The following is a 25,145-nucleotide window of genomic DNA, read 5'->3' on the forward strand; positions in this document are numbered from 1 at the left end:
GTTTTCAAAATCCAGAGAGGATGGTCTGGAAATGGTGTTGTGACTCAACATAGGCTTCTCCTCAAATTCTTATGATGGAGTCTGGGACAGTCATACCATTGGTCGATAGCGTGGATGTCTGGGGTGTGACCACAATACCACCCAACAGCACTTTGTTACCAGCTGATGCTCATAAAATACCACCCTGTGAACTATGGACAATCTCTGCTCTGAACTTTCTTCTGGATCTCCGAAGTCTGGCATGTGCAAGAGTTCTGAAATAATAAATCGTAAACAGATACTGGAATTCATTCAGCTCCTCCTTTTCAGAAGATGGCGATGGTGTCATTTGGAGGGTCTGAGCGACATATGCCAACTTCCGTCGTGTCGCAATTCCAGACTGGTATCCAGTATATTGACAAACTGATGGCTGCACTTCAGATGACCAGATTCTATACGGGACTACATTTCATTGACAGACTAATTGCTGCTCTGCAATTTAGATATTATGTCAAACCCAACATACAAAACGCTTGTGTTGCTTTTTCAAAGGCTGAAAGTGACTTAGAAAACCATATTGGTCGTCAGACCAAAAAGTGTCGAGAAGAGGAAGTGAAGCTGTCGCGTATGCAGGATAAACATCAAGAAATTCTTAAATTTCTGGCAGGTTTGACTGACTCGCTTGAGTCACTGTCAAAAATACTCCAGGATCAGAGTCATAAGGTTGCACATGCTCGACAAGGAGTGCGTGATTCTGAGGATCGTGTCCGAAAGGCTCGATCTGAATTAGAAGATGCCATTGCGACCAGAGACGGTGTTAGAATAGCTGGATGGGCAACGATATGGATACCTCTTGTCGGAACAACGTTGTTGGCAGTTTCTGAAACGGCACTCAAGGAAAACATTGATAATGCAGAGTATTCCCTTGACTCCACTAAGTCGGACTTGTCCTGTGCTGAAAACGCCTTAAGACAGATAACAATAGAGCATAGAAATACTCAAGACGATATCTCGAGACGTGAAAGAGAAAAGACCACGATGGAAGAAGAAATGACGGAGACTCGAAAGAATATTTCGACGTGCAGGAATGACATAAACGAACAAAACAGAACCCTCACGGCGTTGAGGAAGGTGATGACTCGTCTGGGTAAAGTGTCAGGACGAGCAGAGGTACTGAGAGATGCAACCATCCTCATGCATGATATAGCAGAGATCGGGATTCCTCTTAAAAGTTTGTTTGACAGCTTTGATGAGTTCATGACCCAACCAGATCAGTGGAGAAGGGTGATTGCTAGTCCAATATTTCAAGCCATTTGTGATGACGACGGTGATTGGTGAATGAAAACACAAATGATACCATGATATTTTGCCACGACTTGTGTGTCTGTGCCACCCCGAAGGAATATCTTGTAACTGGACAGCAGGTTTAATTTGGGAATGATTGAGAGAAGAGTCAATGAGATCGTGGCTGTACATGTGTATCTTTGGAATCTCCACCCGGATCTAAATTTCATTGATCTATGACTTCAATCTGCCAGTACAACACTGATACCTTGGTCTCACCGGCTGTCTGATATCAGCTTTAAATGGGACTGGGATACAATCTGTAAAGACAGCAGACATAAACTTTGAAACAATCTTTATACGCATTCACGCTTGCCAAAGGGCTTCCGGGTTTTGTTAACCTTAACACTTGTTATGATCATAAATAAACTAGATGACTATATTCTACTGCCAGTTTGTAAAATTACTGATATATAAATGGAGGCCAAAATTAATATTTTTGTAAATAAATTATGAAACGAAACTGTATTTCATCTTTGTTGATCAAACCTTTTGGTTACCGTTTTTAAAGGTTTTTGTGATTTCATATTCACAACAGGTGAATTTCGACGTTTGAATTGAGTGAGTTAGCTCAGCTATATGGTGGCGGTCTGTAAATAATCGAGTCTGGATCAGACAATGCAGTGACCAACAACATGAGCATCGATCTGCGCAATTGGGAAGCGATGACAAGTCAGCGAACCTGACCACCCGATCCCGTTAGTCGTCTCTTACGACGAGCGTAGTCGCCTTTTATTCACGTTTGGAACAAACTATTGATACATGAGTGCACCTGAATCACTTCTATTATATGTCGTCATATGCCTGCTATACAGTGGAAGCTGCTTAAACCGGCACTCATCGGGAATGAAGAAATATTCCGGTTTAGACAGCGTGCTGCCTTGTAGAACTGATGATAAATGTGCAAGCCATGGGTGGAACTGAAAGTTTAAGCTGGTGTTCACAACTTGCCGGATTGGACAGATGCCGGTTTTGACAACTTCCACTGTTGTTACATTCATCGTCAGGTCAATGTAAAAGGTTATATTATTCAGTGTCAGTTACTGCAGTCCCCCTGTTTCATGATAACAGAGCCAACTATAAGATAACACAATCGTCTCCTGACAGCAACCGTGATTACTGATGGTAATATGTTTCATTCCATGGAACAAAACAACCCCAGTTTCGTTTCACACGATGCAGTTTTAATCTACACTGCCAAACTTACACTCATAAGCGATAGGACAGAGAGTTAAACGAATCGTCTGTTGTGGTTCACTCTCTATGTTGCAGCTAATAGATATTCAAATATCTTTATATAGTCTGAAAGTTTTACTGAAACATCACTGGAGGAATCCGAGCTCTTGGTTTTACTTGCAGTAAGGAATCGATATTCCCGGGAGGGTAGAGGTTTACACAAACCTGAATTTGTCTCCAAACTGCTCGGAAATAATAACTGTCGTCAGGGTTTTCAAATGAGTTACTGTATGTACTTGTAAACATATTTGGTCTCTTTTTTATAACCTTGTGGTCTAGACACACTGGTGGGCACAAATAACAGCTTTTAACAAGAGGAATGAGGCGACCGGCGACATGGCGTAACCAACGGACACCCATGTAGATAATGTCCTGGGTACAGTAGACCAACTGCATCACTGAAATTCATCTGACCATCACAAGTGTTGCATGTGTTCGAGTTATGAGAGAACATTTTGTATATAACACCTGAAAATTCACGCCGCTCCTCCTTTGCAGGAGATGGCGATGGTGTCATTTGGAGGATCGGAACGACATTTGCCAAGCTTGGTTGTGTTCCAGTTCCAGAAGGGTCTCCAGTTAATTGACAAGCTAATAACTGCACTACATGCTGGAGATCACAATATTAAACAACATGCGAAAAATGCATATGCAGCTTTTTCAAAGGCTGAAAGTAAGTTAGAAGACCACATCCGTCATCAAACCAGAAAGTGCAGAGCAGAGGAAGCGGAACTATCAAACATGGAGAGTAGACACCAAGAAATAATTCGATCACTGGCTGGTTTGAGTGATTCACTGGCATCTTTGTCAAAAAGACTCGAAGAGCAAAGAGAAAAGGTTGCAAGCGCTCAAGCAGATGTTAACAGTGCAGAGGAACGTGTCAGAAAGGCTCGATCTGAATTAGAAGATGCCAGAGCTAAAAGGGAAGGGGTTGAGAAAGCAGGATGGGCAACGATATGGATACCGTTTGTTGGAACATCGCTGTTGCTAGTTTCTGAAACACTCAGAAAAGGCGTTGATAATGCCGAGCATTCTCTTGACTCCACTAAGTCGGACTTGTCAAGTGCTGAAAACACCCTAAGTCAGATAACAACAGAACGTAGAAATACTCAAGACGATATCTCGAGACGCGAAAAGGAAAAGACAAGAATGGAAGAAGAAATGAGGGAGACTCGAAAGAATATTTCGACATGCAGGAATGACATAAACGAACAAAACAGAACCCTCACGGCGTTGAGGAAGGTGATGACTCGACTGGGTAAAGTGTCAGGACGAGCAGAGGTACTGAGAGATGCAACGGCAATCATGCATGATATAGCAGAAATTGGGATTCCTCTTAAAAGTTTGTTTGACAGTTTTGAGGAGTTTATTACCCAACCCGATCTCTGGAGGAAGGTCCTTTCTCGTCCTGTATTTCAAGCTATTTGTGATGATGACGCCGGTGAATGGTGTTGAAAACAAACATGATACGTCAACAGTTTTTCACAATTTATGTTCCAGTAATTGTTGCCTAGAAGAGAAATTTAAGTTATTAAGTAATAGCTTATGAATGTTTGCAGGTTTTCTTTGGAAAGATTTGAGAACAGATTCATGTTGAAAATTCAGTGTATGTTTGGCAATCGATCAAACATATATCGATCAATTAGGCCGCTGTTGTGTTCAGTGTGTTTGTAACGGACAATTATGACAGTTTCCTGTCTGAATACGTTTCGTCTCTGAGAGTTTGACGTTTTACCATAAGTATTTTCGCCATAACACCGAATCCATATATCCAGAAATATAATGACAGAAAAAAATCTCTCTTTTGAGTATTTGCTTCATTCCTTCACGTCAGTTTCAAATTCTATCTAATCTTCCTTTCAATATCGACTTACAACATGCTTCTCAAGGTACCAGTAATACGTAATTAATGGCTGCTACAAGAGTGGTGAGTGAGTGAGTTCAACATCACCTTGACTGGACTGGCACAAGCACATTTTGCATATGACGGTTATATCATTTAAGCAGAGTAAGCAGTTAAGTTGGCAATTGTGTGACTATTTTGATGCCATGTTCGGATTAACCTTCTTTAAGATTTTAGTGTTGATTTCTATCCAGGAAGTTACGTTGACGTCCAAACAGCATGTAATGCATGACTACATTGTCTAAAGATTTTCACTTTTGAATCTTGTCTTTCTACTCATCGATTTTTTTGTAGATCACTCGGGCACATATATGTGAATCGGTAACATTAACCTGAATAATGCTTAGATACGATATAAAATATGTAATAAAGTGTCTTCTTTAAGCGTCAGGAGGAGCGATGGATAGCCAACTGAATAAAACGTTCGCTCGTCACCCCGAAGACAGTGTTGAAATTCCTAACATGGGTACAACGACTGAAGTCCAATTTTCGTGTTCCCTGACGATATATAGCTGAAATATTACTTAAAGCGGTATAAAATCACACTCACTCACTCACTCAAACTAAGAGGTGAACTCATCGAAATATATACCATAAGTCGAGGTTGGAACTTGGTTCTTGCAGACATGTGAAGAATTGAAGAACAGCCAAGTCAAGTAAAATGTGAACACTCAAAGATAGCTGAAACATAAAATGAAAGCTCCAGGGGTTAGAGGGACTTTCATACCAACCATCACCAGTTTTTTTTATATGAGACGAACAAATAAATATTACTGATCATATAACACGACAACCAGTCTGCTAGTAAATATGAGGTGAATATATATTTTCCAGTATTTCTTGAGCGAACATACACACTCGTGTCCCATTCATCATGTTTTTTTGTTTTTTTTAAATCGTCCGGATAAACGCATCTCTGGAGATCTGAACCACGGATCATGTATACATGTACAAAGAAACGTACAAAGAAATGAACATTATAGGCCTTGGGTGTAATCTTTATTGATTGAAAACACATCAACAAGCACTTTCTGCTTCTTTATGGAGTTCTATGACTTCAATCCGCCAGTACAACACTGATACCTTGGTCTCACCGGCTGTCTGATATCAGCTTTAAATGAGACTGGGGTACAATCTGTAAGCATAGCAGACATAAACTTTGAAACAATCTTTATACGCATTCACGCTTGCCAAAGGGCTTCCGGGTTTTGTTAACCTTAACACTTGTTATGATCATAAATAAACTAGATGACTATATTCTGTAAAATAAATAAAGTTTATAAAATAACTGATATATAAATGAAGGCAAAAATTAATATTTTTGTAAATACATTATGAAACGAAACTGTATTTCATCTTTGTTGATCAACATGAGGATGTACCCTTAAACTCAAATGCGCATACGGGAGGGGCAGGGGAGGTCTCTAACCAGTCAAAAATTCTGAGGATAGATCTTTTGTCAGATTCGCATCTTATATGTTGATCGGAACAAAAGAAACACTCAAGCCTTCAGTTGAGCAAAATGCAACAGAACAGAGAACGAACAACGTCATGTACAGCGAGCTCAAAGTCAAAACGACTGTTTTAGGCGACAGGCAGGCGAGCAGAAGAAATTACCACAATACCATCAGTAGCAATGTTACAATTCATTATACCCTGTTAACACCAAGCTAATTAAGCACTAATGAACTTGACCCATTCACACCTCTTTAATTGAAACTGGTTACATGTACCATCTGTGGCATATGGCCTCTACCCTATTTCCCTCAGTGACCTATGAAATCAGTGATGTGTGATGGAGACGAGTACCACAGTGAGAAGTTACCAGGTGTAACTTTGCAAGCTTTTTGGCCATTTATGAAATTGCCTTAAATATAGCTGGCGCGTAGAGCAAAGAACATTTCCCTTTAGATACCCCTTTTTAAAGCATTTGATGTCATGATTGCCCCCATTGTATTGTGCCGATGTAAAATGTGGGACTATGAAAATATAAGAATTATTAAAAATATTCATGTTAATTTTCTAAAACTATCAACCGGTTTGGGTAACTCTACAAACTCCCTCATAATCCTCTTACTCCTTGAATAAACAACTTGCCAGACTGGCAAAAGAGGATACCACTCAGCCAAATGGGATAAGAGTCAATTCAATTCAATTCTTTTATTCCTTGAAATATTACATTTCATCGGAGTTTGGTATATATTATGAAAACATATGGCACGACGGTATACTGGACAGGAGAATGTTCATAATATAAATTACGTAGAATTTTAAATTACATATTAATTACTTATTTCGTATCCTATGAGCATTAACAGGAAATGTACCTAAGTTACTCAATTGTTTAGTATTTTGGACAGTAAATAATTGTACAAGTTTATAAATAGAAGGATATTTCCAGTAATATTGTTTAATATATTTATGTCTTATTTCATTATAAGTAGAACATTCAAGGATGAAATGAAACTCATCCTCAATTTCTGTAATACAAAATTTACATAATTATATTTATCTTATAATATCTACCTCTTTCTGTTGACAAGTTATGTGATGATAATCTATATATCGTTTACAGAGATGACATATACATTTCCGGAGGTGAAATTGTAAACTTTAGCTATCTATGAGATTAATATATAATTAATATAATATTAATATATAAAATGCATTTAGATGATAGAGACAATTGACTTCTAACATACTGAAAGACATGATCAAAGATTCTTTGCTTGATAATTGGTAAGAAATTAGTTAAAATACATTTGACTTGATATACCCAAGTCTGCTCATTGCACCCTGGAACATTATCATAAAAATGTCCATAACGATCTTGTAAAATGCAGTTATCATAACATGCTCAATGAAGCGCTCATCATACTATTAATCAACAGATCATACCAACTCAGTGAGACTTTTCCAGAATTTTTGTCCTAATAATAAGAAAATGTTGTTTAAGAAACTATCATCAAAATATTGACACAGTTCACTGTATATTACGAGGGAGGAATGCAGAGAAAGGCACAGCCAGGTGTTCGAGAAGCAAGTGCACAAGTGCCGTGAAAGTTACATATTGAGTAACCTCTGTTGTGCTATCTCCATGCTTACTCGCACACCTGGCTCTCCCTTTCTCTGCACTCCTCCCTCGTAACACATAGTGAACTGTATCAATATATTTAAAGATAGTTTGTTAAATAAAATTATTTTAAGGAGAAATATTCTGCAAGAACCCCACAAAGTTGGTATGATGTTCTGATCTGATTATGATCAGCGTTTCACTGAGTATGTTATGTTTATTAGTTTTCGAGCTAGACTGCAATTCATCGGTCCACGTTTCAGCCAAACAGACTATAATTAATTTTCCCAAGTTCTGATGTTCTTTTGTTTTGGTTTTCCTTGTTTATTTCATGTTTATGCCCAATTTGATGTGTATTAAGAGATGACAGATGTGTTAAGAAATATAATCATATATAGCCATTCCGTTTCGAAACAATCAATGCAATATAAGCAATCAACACTTCAGTATTAAACTTTGGCTTACATTTCACTTCTCTGGGAACGTTTCAGCCTGATGTTGTTTGGGTCCTTCATATTTTGTTCTGTGTATTTTTTAACTATTTCACTGGTGATTTGGCATCAAGTTTACGTGGACGTTTAGACAGTTGGTAGACACAGCTTACACAAACTCGTGCTTTAATCAAAGTGCTTTAATCACTTCGAGATTGTATTTATACTCATTTTCTTTGGAACTAATTACAGCTGAAAAATATTGTTTTCTAAACAGTTGTTCAAAATTTCCATTTGCTACTGTCAAACCGCATTCAGAAATGTACATAATGTTTGTATGTCTACTTCCTGTCATATAACATACCTTTTATTTAGATTCTTTTCATATTTGGCACCTAGGTTCATCACCGTATAAGAAAGGTCTCAGTCAGATTTGGTGACCTTGACCTTCATTTCAAGGTCACAAGGGCACTTTAACGTTTTATCCTCGTCAGCGAGATATCTCAAGAACGTGTCTCTGGATTTTCATCATATTCAACACCAAGCTATATCTAGGGAAGGCGCATGGTCCAGTCGAAGTGGGTGATCTTCACTCAATTTTCAAGGTCATGTCGACACTTTGAAGATTTCAGCATGTTAAACTGTTAAACTGTTAAGTTTGTCAGAGAGATATCTCAAGAACCGGTCTCTGGATTTTCTCCATATTCAGCACGATGCTTTTTCTAGGCCTAGTCATGACTGTCTCCTATTTTAATACAGCTGAGACAAAAATATATTTTCTTTAAATTTAGCCAGCGATTTCATTTGCGATTATTCAGAAATGTACATTTGTCACAAAATGGTGTATATAACGAACTCGCCTTTGATCCAGTCATTTGATGTATATTTCAGCTGAAGTGCGTACAATGAACTTAGGTTATAAGCATCTGTACTTAGTGGGCCCTGTGAGTTCGTTGTACCCATATTTAACTATATTTATCTACAGTTATTAGGCAGTACACCAAAATGGTAATGTACTACCTTGAGGCAATTTGTCCTTCCTGCAATCTGTTTTATGATATGGTATTCATAAGACATCATGATAAAATATATCATCCGTTCTTTTAACCGACTGCGAAGGCCGCAAGGGAGATAACCGTGGAACGCCGTCAAATACATTCTACAGACAATATGGCAAAACGGAATGAGCATATCCTTCAATGGACTAGCCTTATGGACTTGGGAATATCTTCCGGTACATACAATACACATATCAAAGGGCAAGGTCAGGTTATGATGTCTCTTGGCGTTTGAATCAGATGTTGTTATTCATTCTGGATTATCTTGAATTATGAAGTCTTCGCTAATACTGAACCCTTCTTTGGAAAGTATTTGCACAAAAGGCCCGAGGTGAATTTCGACGTTTGGAGTGAGTGAGTGAGTTTACTTTTACGCCTCACTCAGCAATTGTGCAGCTATATGGTGGCGGTCTGTAAATAATCGAGTCTGGACCAGACAATCCACTGACCAACAACATGAGCATTGATCTTCACAATTGGGAACTGATGACAAGTGTCAACCAAGTCAGCGAGCCTGACCACCCGATCCCGTTAGTCGCCACTCACGACAAGCATAGTCGCCTTTTATCGATGTTTGGAACAAACTATTGATACATGAGTGCACCTTAATCACTTCTATTATATGTCGTCATATGCCTGCTTTACAGTGGAAGCCGTTTAAACCGGCACTCATCGGGAATGAAGAAATATTCCGGTTTAGACAGCGTGCTGCCTTGTAGAACTGATGATAAATGTGCAAGCCATGGGTGGGATTTAGACTTTATGCTGGTGTTCACAACTTGCCGGATTGGACAGATGCCGATTTTGACAACTTCCACTGTTGTTACATTCATCGTCAGGTCAATGTAAAAGGTTACACTATTCATTGTCAGTTACTCATAGTAACACGTCTCATTCCACGGAACAAAAACAACCACAGTTTTGTTCCATACGATGCAATTCTAATCTACACTTACACTCATAAGCGAGAGGACAGAGAGTTAAACGAATCGTCTGTTACGCTTCACTCTCTATGTTGCAGTTAATATATTCGAACTATCTTTATACAGTCTGAAGGTCTGAATGAAACACCACTGTAGGAATCCGAGCTCTTGTTTTAAGTTGCAGTAAGGAATCGATATTCCCGGGAGGGTAGAGGTTTACACTTAACTGAATTTGTCCCCAAACTGCTCGGAAATGATAACTGTCGTCGGGGTTTTCAAATACTAGTAAGTTACTGGATGTATATTTGGTCTCTTTTTTATAACCTTGTGGTCATGTCACATTGGTGAGTACAAATAACAGCTTTTAGCATGGAGAATGAGGTGGCTACATAGTGTAACCAACGGACACTCATGTAAATAATGTCCTGGGTACAGTAGACCAACTGCATCACTGAAATTCATCTGACCATCACAAGTGTTACATGTATTCGAGTTATTGTTCGAGAGAACAAGTTGTAAATGACAACTGAAAATTCACGCCGCTCCTCCTTTGCAGGACATGGCGATGGTGTCATTTGGAGGATCGGAACGACATTTGCCAAGCTTGGTTGTGTCCCAGTTCCAGAAGGGTCTCCAGTTAATTGACAAGCTAATGACTGCACTACATGCTGGAGATCACAATATTAAACAACATGCGAAAAATGCATATGCAGCTTTTTCAAAGGCTGAAAGTAAGTTAGAAGACCACATCCGTCATCAAACCAGAAAGTGCAGAGCAGAGGAAGCGGAACTATCAAACATGGAGAGTAGACACCAAAAAATAATTCGATCACTGGCTGGTTTGAGTGATTCACTGGCATCTTTGTCAAAAAGACTCGAAGAGCAAAGAGAAAAGGTTGCAAACGCTCAAGCAGATGTTAACAGTGCAGAGGAACGTGTCAGAAAGGCTCGATCTGAATTAGAAGATGCCATTGAGACCCAAAAAGTGGTTCAGAAAGTGGGATGGGCAACGATATGGGTACCTGTTGTTGGGGCATCGCTGTTGCTAGTTTCTGAAACGGTACTAAGAGAAAGCGTTGAGAATGCCGAGCATTCTCTTGACTCCACTAAGTCGGACTTGTCCAGTGCTGAAAACACCCTAAGTCAGATAACAACAGAACGTAGAAATACTCAAGACGATATCTCGAGACGCGAAAAGGAAAAGACAAGAATGGAAGGAGAAATGAGGGAGACTCGAAAGAATATTTCGACATGCAGGAATGACATAAACGAACAAAACAGAACCCTCACGGCGTTGAGGAAGGTGATGACTCGACTGGGTAAAGTGTCGGGACGAGCAGAGGTACTGAGAGATGCAACGGCAATCATGCATGATATAGCAGAAATTGGGATTCCTCTTAAAAGTTTGTTTGACAGTTTTGAGGAGTTTATTACCCAACCCGATCTCTGGAGGAAGGTCCTTTCTCGTCCTGTATTTCAAGCTATTTGTGATGATGACGCCGGTGAATGGTGTTGAAAACAAACATGATACGTTAACAGTTTTTCACAATTTATGTTCCAGTAATTGTTGCCTAGAAGAGAAATTCAAGTTGTTAAGTAAAAGCTTATGAACGTTTGCAGGTTTTCTTTGGAAAGATTTGAGAACAGATTCGTGGTGATAATCGATCAAACATACATCGATCAATTAGGCCGCTGTTGTGTTCAGTGTGTTTGTAACGGACCAATGTAACAGTTTCCTGTCTGAATACGTTTGACATTTGACCAAAAGTATTTTTGCCATAACATATCTGTATATCTATATATCCAGAAATTAATGACTTGATTAAACTTTTCTCTTAAGCAAAAATCTCTCTTTTGAGTATTTGATTCATTCCTTTACGTCAGTTTCAAATTCTGTCTAATCTTCCTTTCAATATCGACTTACAACATGCTTCTCAAGGTACCAGTAATACGTAATTAAGGGCTGCTACAAGAGTGGTGAGTGAGTGAGTGAGTGAGTGAGTGAGTTCAATATCACCTTACTGGCACAAGCACATTTTGCATATGACGGTTATGAGTGAGTGAGTGAGTGAGTGAGTGAGTTCAATATCACCTTACTGGCACAAGCACATTTTACATATGACGGTTATATCATTTAAGCAGAGGAAGCAGTTAAGTTGGCAATTGTGTGACTATTTTGATGCCATGTTCGGATTAACCTTCTTTAAGATTTTAGTGTTGATTTCTATCCAGGAAATTACGTTGACGTCCAAACAGCATGTAATGCATGACTACATTGTCTAAAGATTTTCACTTTTGAATCTTGTCTTTCTACTCATCGGATTTTTTGTAGATCACTCGGGCACATATATGTGAATCGGTGACACTGACATTAACCTGAATAATGCTTAGATACGATATAAAATATGTAATAAAGTGTCTTCTTTAAGCGTCAGGAGGAGCGATGGATAGCCAACTGAATACAACGTTCGCTCGTCACCCCGAAGACAGTGTTGAAATTCCCAACATGGGTACAACGACTGAAGTCCAGTTTTCGTGTCCCCTGCCGAGATATAGCTGGAATATTGCTTAAAGCGGTATAAAATCACACTCACTCATTCACTCACTCAAACAAAGAGGTGAGCTCATCGAAATATATATCATAAGTCGAGGTTTGAACTTGGTTCTTGCAGACATGTGAAGAACTGAAGAACAGCCAAGTCAAGTAAAATATGAACACTCAAAGATAGCTGAAACATAAAAAGCTGAAAGCTCCAGGGGTTAGAGGGACTTTCGTACCAACTATAACCAGTTTATTAGGATATGAGACGAACAAATAAATATTACTGATTATATAACACGACAACCAGTCTGCTAGTAAATATGAGGTGAATATATATTTTCCAGTATTTCTTGAGCGAACATATACACTCGTGTCCCGTTTATCCGAACGCTCATATTTTTTTTTTAAATCGTCCGGAGATCTGAACCACGGATCATATGTACATGTACAAAGAAACGTACAAAGAAATGAACATTATAGGCCTTGGACGTAATCTTTATTGATTGAAAACACATCAACAAGCACTTGCTGTTTCACCTTCGTATTTCCTGCTTGATACACTATGTCTAGACTTAAATAGTGTTAACCAGCCACGAGAATAAACGAATTCTGTGATATCCATGCTATCGCCACAACACTTGTTTTTTCACGCACTTGACAAAAATAGTTAGGGATATTTGTGAGTTTTGAAATTATGAATAATGATGTATTTGTTCATTAACATACTGATGAAATATCAGTCATAAAAATACCATTATCCCTAACTTATATATGTTGTCCAGTATATATATGTTTCTGGGAATTCATGAACGGAGGGAGTTCACGTAATCTCTAAAAGAGATTTTTGTGAAATCACGATGACCCCCAGGAGTTGCATGTATTCCAAATACAAATCACGTGATTTCATGAAATTACAGATCTTTATGAATTTCCATAACAGCGATTCCATGTAAGGATATTAATGAATGTGTGAAGTTAATTTGTGACAATTTACTGTTGGGTCTCATTTCATCCCGCAGTACCTAGAAGCTGAAAACTTTGAACAGAACAGAACTGAACAATCTCCAAAAAGCTACCCACAGCGGTACATGAGAATACAATGATATACAATTTAACATAAATATGCATCAAGATAATTCATTATTATTGTAGCACAACTAATTTAGTTTACATGTTCAGTACATTTGACAAATTGTGTAAAAAAATAGCGAGGTTTTTACAAATGTTTGGGGGTTATTAATTGGAAATAGCCGTTTAAGTTTAAACAGATTAGGTCATTCATAGAAATATTTTTGAATATACATCATTCGCTGCTGGAGAAGAGTTCCACAGTTACAGAGGCAATTGAATTCGTCCCCTACAGACGGTTACATCCAAGTGAACAGCGTATATTTTGTTTAAGAATGTCGTACCAGCTATCTATTTCTCTTGGTAAATTGTGATCTGATAACAATAACATAAACATTGTAACATGTACATGTACATGTATTTCATGAAATCTCTGAGCTAATATTTCAATAATTTCACCAGGTTCATGAGCTTCTGAAAAGTAAACATTCATTAGTGCTATTTATACGTCTCAAATCAGCCATACGCATGTATTCAAAGTCAGATGAAGGTATATTCGAGCACTGCCGAATTCACTGTAAAAGCATTTCTCTTTTTATATTTAGTACATGCTTTGGAGAGCGCTTTTGTTCGAAAATATGTTTTGATTCTAATTAAGGGCTGACAGTGACGTGATTGCTGCATGATGTCGGAGGTGAGCAAGAAGACGATTGCCAAGGCAGAGAAAGACCTCATGGGTCCAAAGGACGTAAAGGTAAAGGATTCTTTATGTATAATACTAGATATCAGTAGATCACAGTCATTGCATACTATATGCATGTGCTTATGTATCACAAAACGTTTGTAGTTCCAGGTCTCAAAATGAGTATTAGGCAGTCCTTTTAACATGTGACGGTGTACCTGTTGCATATATCAGCACGAGGGGCACGTGTATCTGTCGTAGTCTTGATACAATTTTTACACATTCTCGAATGCGGTGTACCTTCCTGTCTACCGATTTTCATATTTATATGAAGTGCAACGGATCTTAGCTAGGTAATTCCTTTTCTGGTAATGTTTACTTATTGTTAAGTAAGACGCCATCCCTCAACTAGACTGAATATTCTCAATAATATAAAGTATAACTTGCTTTAATTAGGTACATGTATTTCTTTCCTACTATCCTAAGACTAAAATCGTATTTTTAAAACTTCCCGTCCAAGGGGTCTCTAAGTCAAGATATACTCAATGATGGGTATAAAAAAGACGATAATAATAATAATCTCAATAATAGACATAAATGTGTGTTTACTAGTATTTCCCACATCTTGGGTTTTCCGTAAAAGAGGGAGAGAGAAAACATTTGAGTTCAGAGAGTTCTTTACCTAGCCACAGCACATGACCAACTTGAATTTAAATTACATAGCACTGTAAAGCAATATATCTCAAGCATTTAATCATGTGGTCAGGTCTGACACTCGAATGCCTTGGAGAAATTCATGTAGGTTACTGCTAAACGTGTCTCATCCGGAAAATTAAAAATGTTTAAAAGATTTGAATTAACATCAAATGAATCTAATAAAAATTATTTCGTGATAAAAGTAAAATGCCATCACCTTGTCCTCTATTTTTCCCAAGACTGTTGTTATTTGAGGGAATGGGAAATACTGCGTTATTTGGGAATTAGTGGAATTGAGGGATAATGTCATGAGGGAGGTAGTATTGTTTAGATATGTCAAAGACATTAGAGATTTTGATATTTGCTAGGAAGCGGTAGTTGGTAGTATTAGGAAGACAGTGATAGTGGATGGTGCTGGTATTGGCTGTAATGGAATATATAGTTTTTGTGGAGATGTTGCTATTTCGGAGACAGACATCAGATTAAAAGCAAATCTGCACCTTCCGTCCCAACAGGTTGTGCTGCATAGAATGAATGTTAGGTAGAACGTATTTCCTGTTATAAATGAAATCTATTCAAAGATATTGCATACAATGAGAAATTAGCTGTTTAAATAATCAACCTCCTTCACCGAGCAACCGCGTAGTGGATTTGGACCAACGTCAGTTTTTTTATTTCAGGAGGACATGGCCTTGATCCTCGGACCTCACATGAACTGGCAGGAGATGCTGTGCCCTGCCCCTCTATCTGTATGTCTCCTGGGACAACTGGTTCTCGTCACGCTGGACAAGGACGTGTCTCTTTTGTCAAAACATATGACAAGAAAGAGATTCAAATACACCGAGTACCCAGACTCTCTGCGGACCAGCATTCTGCAAGTTGCTGATGAAGGATGGAATTCCTTCAACCTGGCCAACAAAAACATGGATCAGATACGACTGCTCACTCTGCAGATTCCCCAGCACGTCAAGAACGCTGTCAAGGTAAGTATTTGGAAATACCAAATCGGTTGACTTCTCAATCGAATACGGATTTTGATTTCATGAACAGAACTTTCTCTTATGAGTCCCATGAATCTCATTTGGACACCTCAGTGAAGATACAGGTTAGAACTGGTACTCGGTAACCAATGCTTGTGGTAAAAAGTGATCGTTGAAACCTAGCTGAAACATGTCATTGTATCCCAGTGCGTAGTGCAATGCTCGTGCTCTTGATACTGGATTGTCTGGTCCAGACTCGATTATTTACAGACCGCCCACATAGCTGGAATATTGCTGACCAGATCAGCAGTACCGAATCGGTAATCAGTCCAAACCACCACGTTCTCGGAAAGACAATCGACGGATAGTGACGCTTTAAACAATCCTAGAAAACAGTAAGACCCCTTTAAGGAATCGTCAGGTCAAAGACTCATGGTGGAACCCATTTCTGTTTTCACTCGCCTGATATTTCTGAAACATTGCTAAAGCGACATAAACCTAAATTTACTTACCACTTACAAACCTGTCAAAACAATGACTTGTCCAAACACTATGACTCTCTCCCAGACTTCCTCACATAGAACACCATTCTCCTTCCCTCACAGACATATTCAGTATTATATCGATCTTGTATGGCAATATATCCTTTCTTTCAGTACATCGTCAATGGATCAGAGATGGAAGTGCGCAAACTCGTCCCCGATTACTTGGGTAACATTACACGAATTACTGACACTTGCATTGTACGAGCTGAAGAAGTGGAGAAACGATTTTGCACTGTAATGGCTTTGATAGGAGAACTCCAGAGAGCATGCACATTTGCTGAAGGTCAGTATTCTGAGAAACTCCTCAAAGCGGAAAAGGACTTAGAGGTGAAGACATTGAGACTGCAGTCATTAGAAGAAAGAAAGAAGCTCGCAGAAGAGGAGTACAATGAATTACGTGACAAGTTTAAGAAGGCCGAAGAATCATATAAAAAGGCCATGGACTCCATGCCATCTGGCTGGAGTATGATCGGTATGGACTTCGTGGAAGGGTTGGCTAAGTGCACTCTTGGTGTCTGCCAATCGGTCACCAATGCTGTTACAAGGAAGTCTGCAAAAACGAGTTCCTCCAAGGACAAGAATGGGCAGACACAAGAAGACAAGGAGGCTGCTCTGCTGATGGAGCTCCCAGGACTATCACTCTGTGTAAAGACTCTCGTAACAAATTTTGAACAGAATATGCAGGGTGCGGAAGTGGATCAACTCATGATGGTAGAGTCAACCTTTCAGGATATTGTTAAGGCTTTGAAATCCTACTCGGGAGTATGTAAGCAGAAAGTAAACGACATTGAAACTGACGGATATCAGCTCATCAAGATGATGAAGACTGCTGGCAAGCAACTTACCAAGGAACAGGCACTAGAAAATGAAGCAAAGATTATAGCAGTTAGGCTTGAAGGTAGAATGAAAGCACTGGATACATTCTGTACACATGCATTTCAGCAACCTATACAGGCACCAACACCCATGATGTCCACCAAAGAGCAGAATAGTTCCAGTTCAGCTTCAGCAAGATATAGTGAGCAATGTAGATTCAAGGTAGAACAAAACGCTGCTTCGCTTCAGGCAATCAGGGAGGAATTCAAGAGCAAAAGCACATCACTGCAGGAAACCAATGCCCATGTGACATCAGTCATTGAAGAACTTGCACACATAAATCTTGACAAGGTCAACTTTGATGAAATAAAAAAGTTGCTGGAGAGGGGTATTAAAGCTCTCGGACAGGTTCGAACACAGTGGGGAAAGCTGGTCAGATTTTTCACGACAATTTCAAACATCATCAAATGCTGTATGGCTGAAAATGTGACGAATTTCGTCCAGGAGGCTGAACGAGGTGCAGAGTTTCGTCTGGAGTACACGATGTCCGATATGATGAGGGACACGATCTATATAAAAGCATCTGAGGCCAACAAGCTGTCGTACATGGTCAACAATCTGGCAGAGATGTATGTTGAAGTGTCCGAGAAGCATTTGATGGATCAAGTGGCCAGCCTTGGGGAGCTACTTGCATTAGGTGCAGAGAACGACAAAAGTGCTGTTGGACGAAAAATGACCCAGTTGAAAAGACAAGCACAGGACGCCACAGTATCTATTGGGTTGATAGTTGCCCAGAAGCAGCTGGAGTTTGACACAAAGGTACAAAGGCGGATAGAGAGGATAGAAAGGGAGATGAAAGCCGTCCTACCCCCACCACCGGCCGAAAATCCTGAGATAGAACAACAGAAGAAAAAAGCACTTAAAGAAGCTGAGAAGTTCAAGGCTGAACACGAGGTGATTGATGAGGAAGAATGGGCTTGATCGTCTCCCTTGAAACCATTACTGTTATATTGTCAATATTTAGTAGACCGGAACAAACGGTCACCGGTTCATGTACAGTTCCATCTTACATCTAGAGAGTGCCAGCTCATTATTTAAGTCTTTCAAAATGAACAGTTATTAAGCTGCATCAAATTTTACAATATTTGCTCCAGAATAGTTATTCTAGTGATTGACCTTTCGGTCACCTTGCATGTTTATTGCTTCCGAGGTAAAATGAACCAGTTTCACGTTTCATTATAGTTTGTATATAAATATTACTCCCTCATTAAATCGCTGTTAGAGCCTGAAAGGTATTTGTATGATATTAAAAGTAGAAGTTTACGAATTGCTCTTAGAAGATTTAGATGTGGTAATCACAAACTAGCAGTTGAGACAGGGCGATGGGGAGGAATTTCGAGAGAAGAGAGAGTTTGTAAATATTGTTATGATAATCTGAATGTTATGGTCGTTGAGGACGAAGTTCACTTTATAACTTCATGTCACTTGTATAATAATTTGAGAAATAAGTTTTTGCCAAGCATTTGCACAAGTAGCCTTTGCAATGTTGACAAATTTGTAAAAGTAATGAAAGATAGCTCTGTGTGTGAACATCTGTGTGTGAACATTTATCCTTGTACATCATGAAATGTCTCCTGAAAAGACAAGCCTATTTCAGTGTGTAAAGACAAAATTATTTAAAGGGAATTTATGAGCGCTTCATTTACTATCATCAGATCTCAATGATCACTGTAAACTGTACTGCCAATATGGTTTGATCTGTATTACTTGATGCCATAACCATATACTAGGAGCACTCCACTCGCTTTCATTGTATATATTATTCTTAATGTTTGACTTGAATGTTTAATGATGGATATGTATTTTTGGAAAAAATGCTTAATGTTGTTGAGGATGAAGCTCACCTTATAATTCTATGTTACTTATATAAATAAATAAGTTTTTGCCAAGCATTAGCATAAGTAGTAATCTTCACAAATTTTGTGAAAGTAATGAGAGACAGCTCTGTGTGTGAACATTTATTTTTGTATATTATGAAATGTCTCCTGAAAAGACAAGCTTATTGCAGTGTGTAAAGACAAAATTATTTAAAGGGAGTTTATGGGCGCTTCATTCACTATCATCACAATTTCTATGATCACTGTATACTGCACTGCCAATATGGTTTGATCTGTATTACTTGATGGCGTAACCATATACTATGAGCACTTCACTCGCTATCATTGTATATATTATTGATAATGTTCGACTTGACTATTTATTGATGGATATGTATTTTTGGAAAATGCTTATGTATGAATCACATGTACTCTGGGCTGGAGGCCTATAATACTGTAATAAAATCTTGAATCTTGAATCTTGAATCTTGTATATAATTATTTAAACAGTGAACATATTATGTGTAATAATGTTTTCAAATACACCTTCTTTTTGATTGTCTTTTTTTTAAACATGATTTTGTGAATTGAAAGCCCTTATTGCTAGAGAACACAGTATTTTTACGATTGCTGTTAAGGTGAAGGTGTTAAGTATCCAAAATCCTTAAAGTCAGAATAATATTTTGATGTGATTTTCATACATACTGGTATTCGTTTTCAGTTATCATGTAGTATCGTTGTTGGAAGATCAGAAGATCTGTCACCACTGCTCCTATTACGATCATTAATTGGAATTGTTTCGTTCTTTCAAGAACTTGAAGAAATGCTTATCACTTTGTTGTAATTTTGTACTTAAATGATTTTATGGATGAATCATCATTGCTGTTAAATGCTGACATATTATCATTTGTTCGGTTGAATGTTTGGAAATTTGGAATTTTGTTTGGAATAAATCTTTTGAAAATACTTTCGTTTTTAAAAATGCGTCACGTGTTCGTTACATCAACGGGGTTGTTTTCAAAAATCGTAATAGCGGTTGTTGTGTGTCAATGTTACTAATCGGGTGGAAACTAAGCAGCATTGATCCTGGACGGAAAGTCCACAGTGCTTCTTCATGCTTGGACCCATGTTATATCTGATGTCTCCTTTGGCAAGTGACGTCTGTTCATCCCGGGTCGGTCAGGCTAGCCTCATGGTTAAAGCGTCTTCATGCGGAAGACCTGGGTTGAATTCGATTTCCCCAATGGATACAATGTGTGAAGCCCAATTCCGATGTTAATCAGCCATTATATTGCTGAAATATTGCTGACACTATGTGAAAACATACTCACTCGGACTCATACTCACTCTGACACATACTCACTCTGACACATACTCACTCTGACACATACTCAGTATATTTTATCTATTTTTTTATCTTAGACTATTAATCTTCTTCAATCTTTACCACATAACGTTTACGAAGATTAAAAAAAGATTAAAGAAGATTAATCCTTAAAATATCTTGGTCATCTATGTAAACTTCTAAATGCCGCTTAAAGACAATATAGTCCCTCTCTACTACCTAAGTTTCGTAGCACCCGGTAGTGTGAGATGGTTGTTTAACTGAAGGGCTGAATCCTGTGGAGCCTAAGTTGGCTTGGGGCACCCATGAGCTGAGGATGAAATTCGGGTGCATTTTGATCCCAATAGTTTGCTTGTCTGCTGGTTGATTGAAGTGAGTGGCATCACGAGTATCACCCTATACATTTAGTGTACGATGATATGCATAAGTCAAATGAGCAAGTCTGACCACTCGATAAGGTTAGCTGCCTCTTACGACAAGTATGTGATACTGGAGATCATTCCTTGAATTATTTTGATCATTGTATGTGATCTTACTGTGGAGGAAATAGCGAGCGAGCGAATTTAGTCTTATGCCCCTTTATGCAATATTCCAGCAACATCATGGCAGGGGGCACCAAAAATGGGTTTTACACATTTTTAAGGTGAAGAGATGACCAAAGTGATGCATGACTTTGCCAGAGTGGGTGATGATGCCAAGAAATGTAATCATGTCAAGCTTACATACATGATCAGTGTGGTAACAATGATCCATAGGACTAGAGCGGACGGGAAGTGGAGAAATAACTGGTACTGCTGGGCATGTATTATTGTTGGCTCATTGCATATTTCTACTTCGTGTTTAAATGAAAACGGACAGTGAAGAACGAGCGAACACTAACCACTAGGCTTCAAAAGCAGTATCATGTAACGCAAGGCGATTCAGTGCATGCGAACTTTCAAGTGAAAATAATTTAGGTGTGAAACGTTTCGTGAGTTGACATCAGTTAGATAGATACTTTATGGATAACGTCTTTTTAATACATATCATGCGACGTTTCGGTATCAGTTCTTATAGTACTGTCAAGCAAGTACTGCAGCACAGAACGGACTTATATACATCAAAATGGGTTAAGTGATCATGAATGAGTGAGTTTAGTTTTACGACGCAATATTCAAGCTAAATGGCGGCGGTCTGTAAATATCGAGCATGAACCAGAATATCCAGTGATCAACAGCATGGGCAGCGATCTGCGCCATTAGGAACCGATGACGTGTCAGCCAGGTCAGCGAGCCTGACCATCCGATCCCGTTAGTGGACTTTTACGACAAGCTTCAGTTACTGAAGACCAGTATTCTAACCCTAACTTTCAAGGGTCCAGGGATTACGTTAGTGAGTGAGTTTAGTTTTACTGCGCTCTCAGCAATATTCTACCTAAATAGCGATGGTCTGTAAATAATCGAGTGTGAACCAGACAATCCAGTTATCAACAGCATGAGCATCGAGCGCCATTAGGAACCGTTTGGGTAGCCTAGTGGTTACAGCGTTCGTTCATCAAGTAAACGCCCGGGTTCGATTCCCTACATGGGTTCATTGTGTGAAGATACGTCTAGAAACATATACTGCTAAACGCGACGTAAAACTACACACACTCATTGTAAGCGCTGAGACATTATTACCCCGGTTAATCTAAGCGGCGCTTGAGAATTAACAGTCATACGGCTTATCCCACCGGGGGCCACCGGTTACCCATTCACTGATGGGAGAACAGAGACAATTTTGAATAAGCTCACTTGCCCTGGGTGAGACCACGTGTGCTTCCCATGGTCCGTGTATGGACTTTTACAATAAATTCATGATATTTTTGTAATCTCTCTGAACTTTCATTCAAGGAATTGGCCAGGTCAAAAAATAATAACCTACGTATGTATAAAACAAGTATATACCACTGTATCAGAAACCTAGGATACTTCATCTGATCTGCCAACAGTGACCTATTGATCAATGTACTGATGGGCGGAGGGGTAGGCTAATGGTTAAAGTGTCCGTTCGTCGTGCTGAAGACCCGGATTCGACTCCCCACATAGGTGCAATATGAGCTGCTCATATCTGGTGTGTGAGAGACTGCACATGTGCGTGTGCGAGCGAGTGTGTCTGTATGGGAAAGACTGTGGGTCTGTCTGTGTCAGTGTGTGCGTGGGTGCGTGCAGTAGTTCGTATGCGTATGTGAAGGCCGCGGCAAGGTATAAATTTGATACTGCCCATATCCACAAAGCATACGTATAGGAATATTACGGCAAAGGGGACAATGGTAAAACAGTAAATGTAGCCGTAGCCAAGGATGAATACTGGTGTACACTGGTCACCTGAGCCGCAGTGTGTCCAGTGCAAGAGATGATAAATTAACCAACAACTATGAAAAGTTCAGAGAAAAGGTTGGAGCTTCAGTGTTTGATCATGCATATAACCAAGCAGTTCAAGGTTCCAGAATAGATGGTGGATCCATTTTCCATTCTGAACAGGATTAATGATCTTTCACATTGCACTCAGAGAAATGTCACTGGTCATGGCAAACTTTCAAATGTGAGTGCCCACATTGTCTCTGATTAATAGGAAACGTCCAAATATAAGAGCATATGTTAACTGTTTGAAAAAAGAATTCATCATTTAAATGTTCCTTTAATGTTTAAAACCCATCCTTCCTATCATGTTCATGTGAAAACAGAAAACAACCATTTCGTTATGGACAAGACAGATTAAACATTCGGGAGCACCAGTGTCTTCTCATTCTCTTGTCGAGAATCTGATTTTTGTGTTCCCAGTGTTTGAGAAGTGACTGTGTAAATAGAGATGTTTAACTGTCCAAGATCGATTTCATGATTTATTGAAACAATATTTCAAGTTTATCTTTTTGTTGACGTGTCACCAGCCTCGGCAGGTATAGTTTTACAAATATTCCAATGAAGACCTATTCGTTTTGGGTTCTTTGTCTCTTTGCCTTGTGGAAGACCTGCAGGAATTATGGATCGTCACAATGCAAGAACATTGGTCACCGTGCCGTTCAGTTTCGTTCGAGTTTCTTCCGCTCCATGGCAGGGAAAACACATCCATTAACCAATACATTCACAACTCGGCGTATTCTGTGCGCTGCTCGGTGTCTGGAAGATGCCAAATGTGTTGCTATTAAAGAAGAGAAAAACAACGGAAAGTGTAGCACCTTGGCAAAAATATCCCATGTTGGTAATATCTGGATATGTAATTCAAGAACTTCAAACGCAGGTATTTCGTTCTGACTTCTCTAGTAAAGTTACGGAACATTTCTCATGTAATGATTAGCAACACTGAACTTCCAAAACAGATTTCATACATGACAAAGAACAGAAGAATCAGAGAAAGTGTAGCACCTTGGCAAAGACATCTGAATTTGGTCATATCTGGATACGGAATTCATGTACTTAAAACGCAGGTATTTGAGTAGTCTGCCTCGCAGTCCCTGAACCACATTATTTTCCCTTCTGTCTTCTGTCGGCAATGATAAAGCCCTAAATGAACCAATTTCCTCAGGTTCAGTATCTGTTAACATCTGCAAGAAAACTACTGGCAAACAAGGTTACGTTGGACCAGCGCTGTCCAGAATTGTCAGACTCATTTAACTGGATACCTAAATATTAATCAATATGATTTGATACGTCAAGGCTCTTGTATATTGCAACACTGCGCTCCTTCTAATCCTCGCAAACATTTCGAACAGCCTGCTCTGTCTCACGGCGAGTACTGACAAACGGAAACCTGGAAGTTGTGGAAATCTAAAAAACGAGTCTGTCTCTAGAAAGCTTTGGCTGTCTGGTACGGAATTGATTTTATATCAGTCGCAGTGTGCGTTACAGAACTACACTGTATAAGCGCAAACAACACGTAAATAGGTGTAACCAGTGAGCCAGATGCATTATGAATAATTTACCTCATCAAACTCATGTGGTGGGTAATATTCGGATAATATTCGGATAATATAGATATATATATTTCGAGAGACTTAATCATTAATTTCTTTACATAAATGCAAAGAAATGCAATCAAATGCACTGTCGAACTCGGAGAATGCTGAGACAGGCCACGCGCTTCACCCATACCCACTACACTTTCGCTCACAATGGCAAACGCCAGTGGGCGGCACTCATGCGCTCAAGTAAGGGTCATTTGTCAGGTCGGTCCTCAACTTATCTTGTTTGCCAGTAATTCACTTTTGAGCTCGGGTTACAAAGTACACATATGTAGCTCCCATGCCTGGTCGAACCAACATTCTCAACAGTGGTGTGGAACCTTGTCTCACATCTTCATCTGTCAACTCATAATTAACAAGCACACTGGGTGACATGAAGCTGTAGAGGAGGCATCGCACAGGTTCTGGTCCTCTTCAAAGTTACATTGTAAAAGGTATTGCTTCATTTCCTAACTTTGGTCCACACATAACAACTCCATTGTTAATATGGTTGAGGTTTTAGCTGTAATTAAAAGAGGAATTATCTTTTAAATTCCTACTATTGGATTATTGTGTAAAACTGAGATGTGTTTTGATTATCACACTTTATGTAATAGCTCAACAGTGTCAGCATACGGTAAGGGCCTGCACAGGTCACATGTTCAATCTTACTGACTTGATCATTTGAC

At 39.0% G+C, this 25,145-nt stretch overlaps 4 protein-coding genes across 5 annotated transcripts in view; all 4 read left to right on the top strand.

The window, feature by feature from the left end:
* LOC137273437 (uncharacterized) overlaps positions 1-20,120 on the top strand; it is a 270,044-nt gene extending 249,924 nt beyond the window's left edge. For both annotated transcript variants that reach the window (XM_067806126.1, XM_067806127.1), the window contains exons 2-4: positions 14,216-14,311; positions 15,616-15,918; positions 16,572-20,120. In XM_067806126.1, the coding sequence (XP_067662227.1) occupies positions 14,240-14,311; positions 15,616-15,918; positions 16,572-18,257 (2,061 nt within the window). In that variant the 5' untranslated portion in view covers positions 14,216-14,239 and the 3' untranslated portion in view covers positions 18,258-20,120. The remainder of the gene's footprint in view (positions 1-14,215; positions 14,312-15,615; positions 15,919-16,571) is intronic.
* On the top strand, positions 262-1,781 carry LOC137273438 (uncharacterized). Its single transcript, XM_067806128.1, has one exon. The coding sequence runs from the start codon at positions 313-315 to the stop codon at positions 1,315-1,317; it is 1,005 nt and encodes a 334-aa protein (XP_067662229.1). The 5' UTR covers positions 262-312; the 3' UTR covers positions 1,318-1,781.
* LOC137273439 (tropomyosin-like) lies at positions 1,742-5,332 on the top strand. The gene has a single exon (XM_067806129.1). It carries the CDS (start codon positions 3,061-3,063, stop codon positions 4,012-4,014), a length of 954 nt encoding a protein of 317 aa, XP_067662230.1. The 5' UTR covers positions 1,742-3,060; the 3' UTR covers positions 4,015-5,332.
* On the top strand, positions 10,458-11,793 carry LOC137272392 (tropomyosin-like). The gene has a single exon (XM_067804768.1). It carries the CDS (start codon positions 10,507-10,509, stop codon positions 11,461-11,463), a length of 957 nt encoding a protein of 318 aa, XP_067660869.1. The 5' UTR covers positions 10,458-10,506; the 3' UTR covers positions 11,464-11,793.
* Positions 20,121-25,145: the final 5,025 nt, after the last annotated feature.

Source organism: Haliotis asinina, chromosome 2, assembly GCF_037392515.1.
Source record: "Haliotis asinina isolate JCU_RB_2024 chromosome 2, JCU_Hal_asi_v2, whole genome shotgun sequence".
Classification (NCBI taxonomy): Eukaryota; Metazoa; Mollusca; class Gastropoda; order Lepetellida; family Haliotidae; genus Haliotis; species Haliotis asinina.

Bases quoted from the DNA above. Each gene is read 5' to 3' on its own strand.
- LOC137273438 (XM_067806128.1), top strand. From the start codon at position 313: ATGGCGATGGTGTCATTTGGAGGGTCTGAGCGACATATGCCAACTTCC.
- LOC137273439 (XM_067806129.1), top strand. From the start codon at position 3,061: ATGGCGATGGTGTCATTTGGAGGATCGGAACGACATTTGCCAAGCTTG.
- LOC137272392 (XM_067804768.1), top strand. From the start codon at position 10,507: ATGGCGATGGTGTCATTTGGAGGATCGGAACGACATTTGCCAAGCTTG.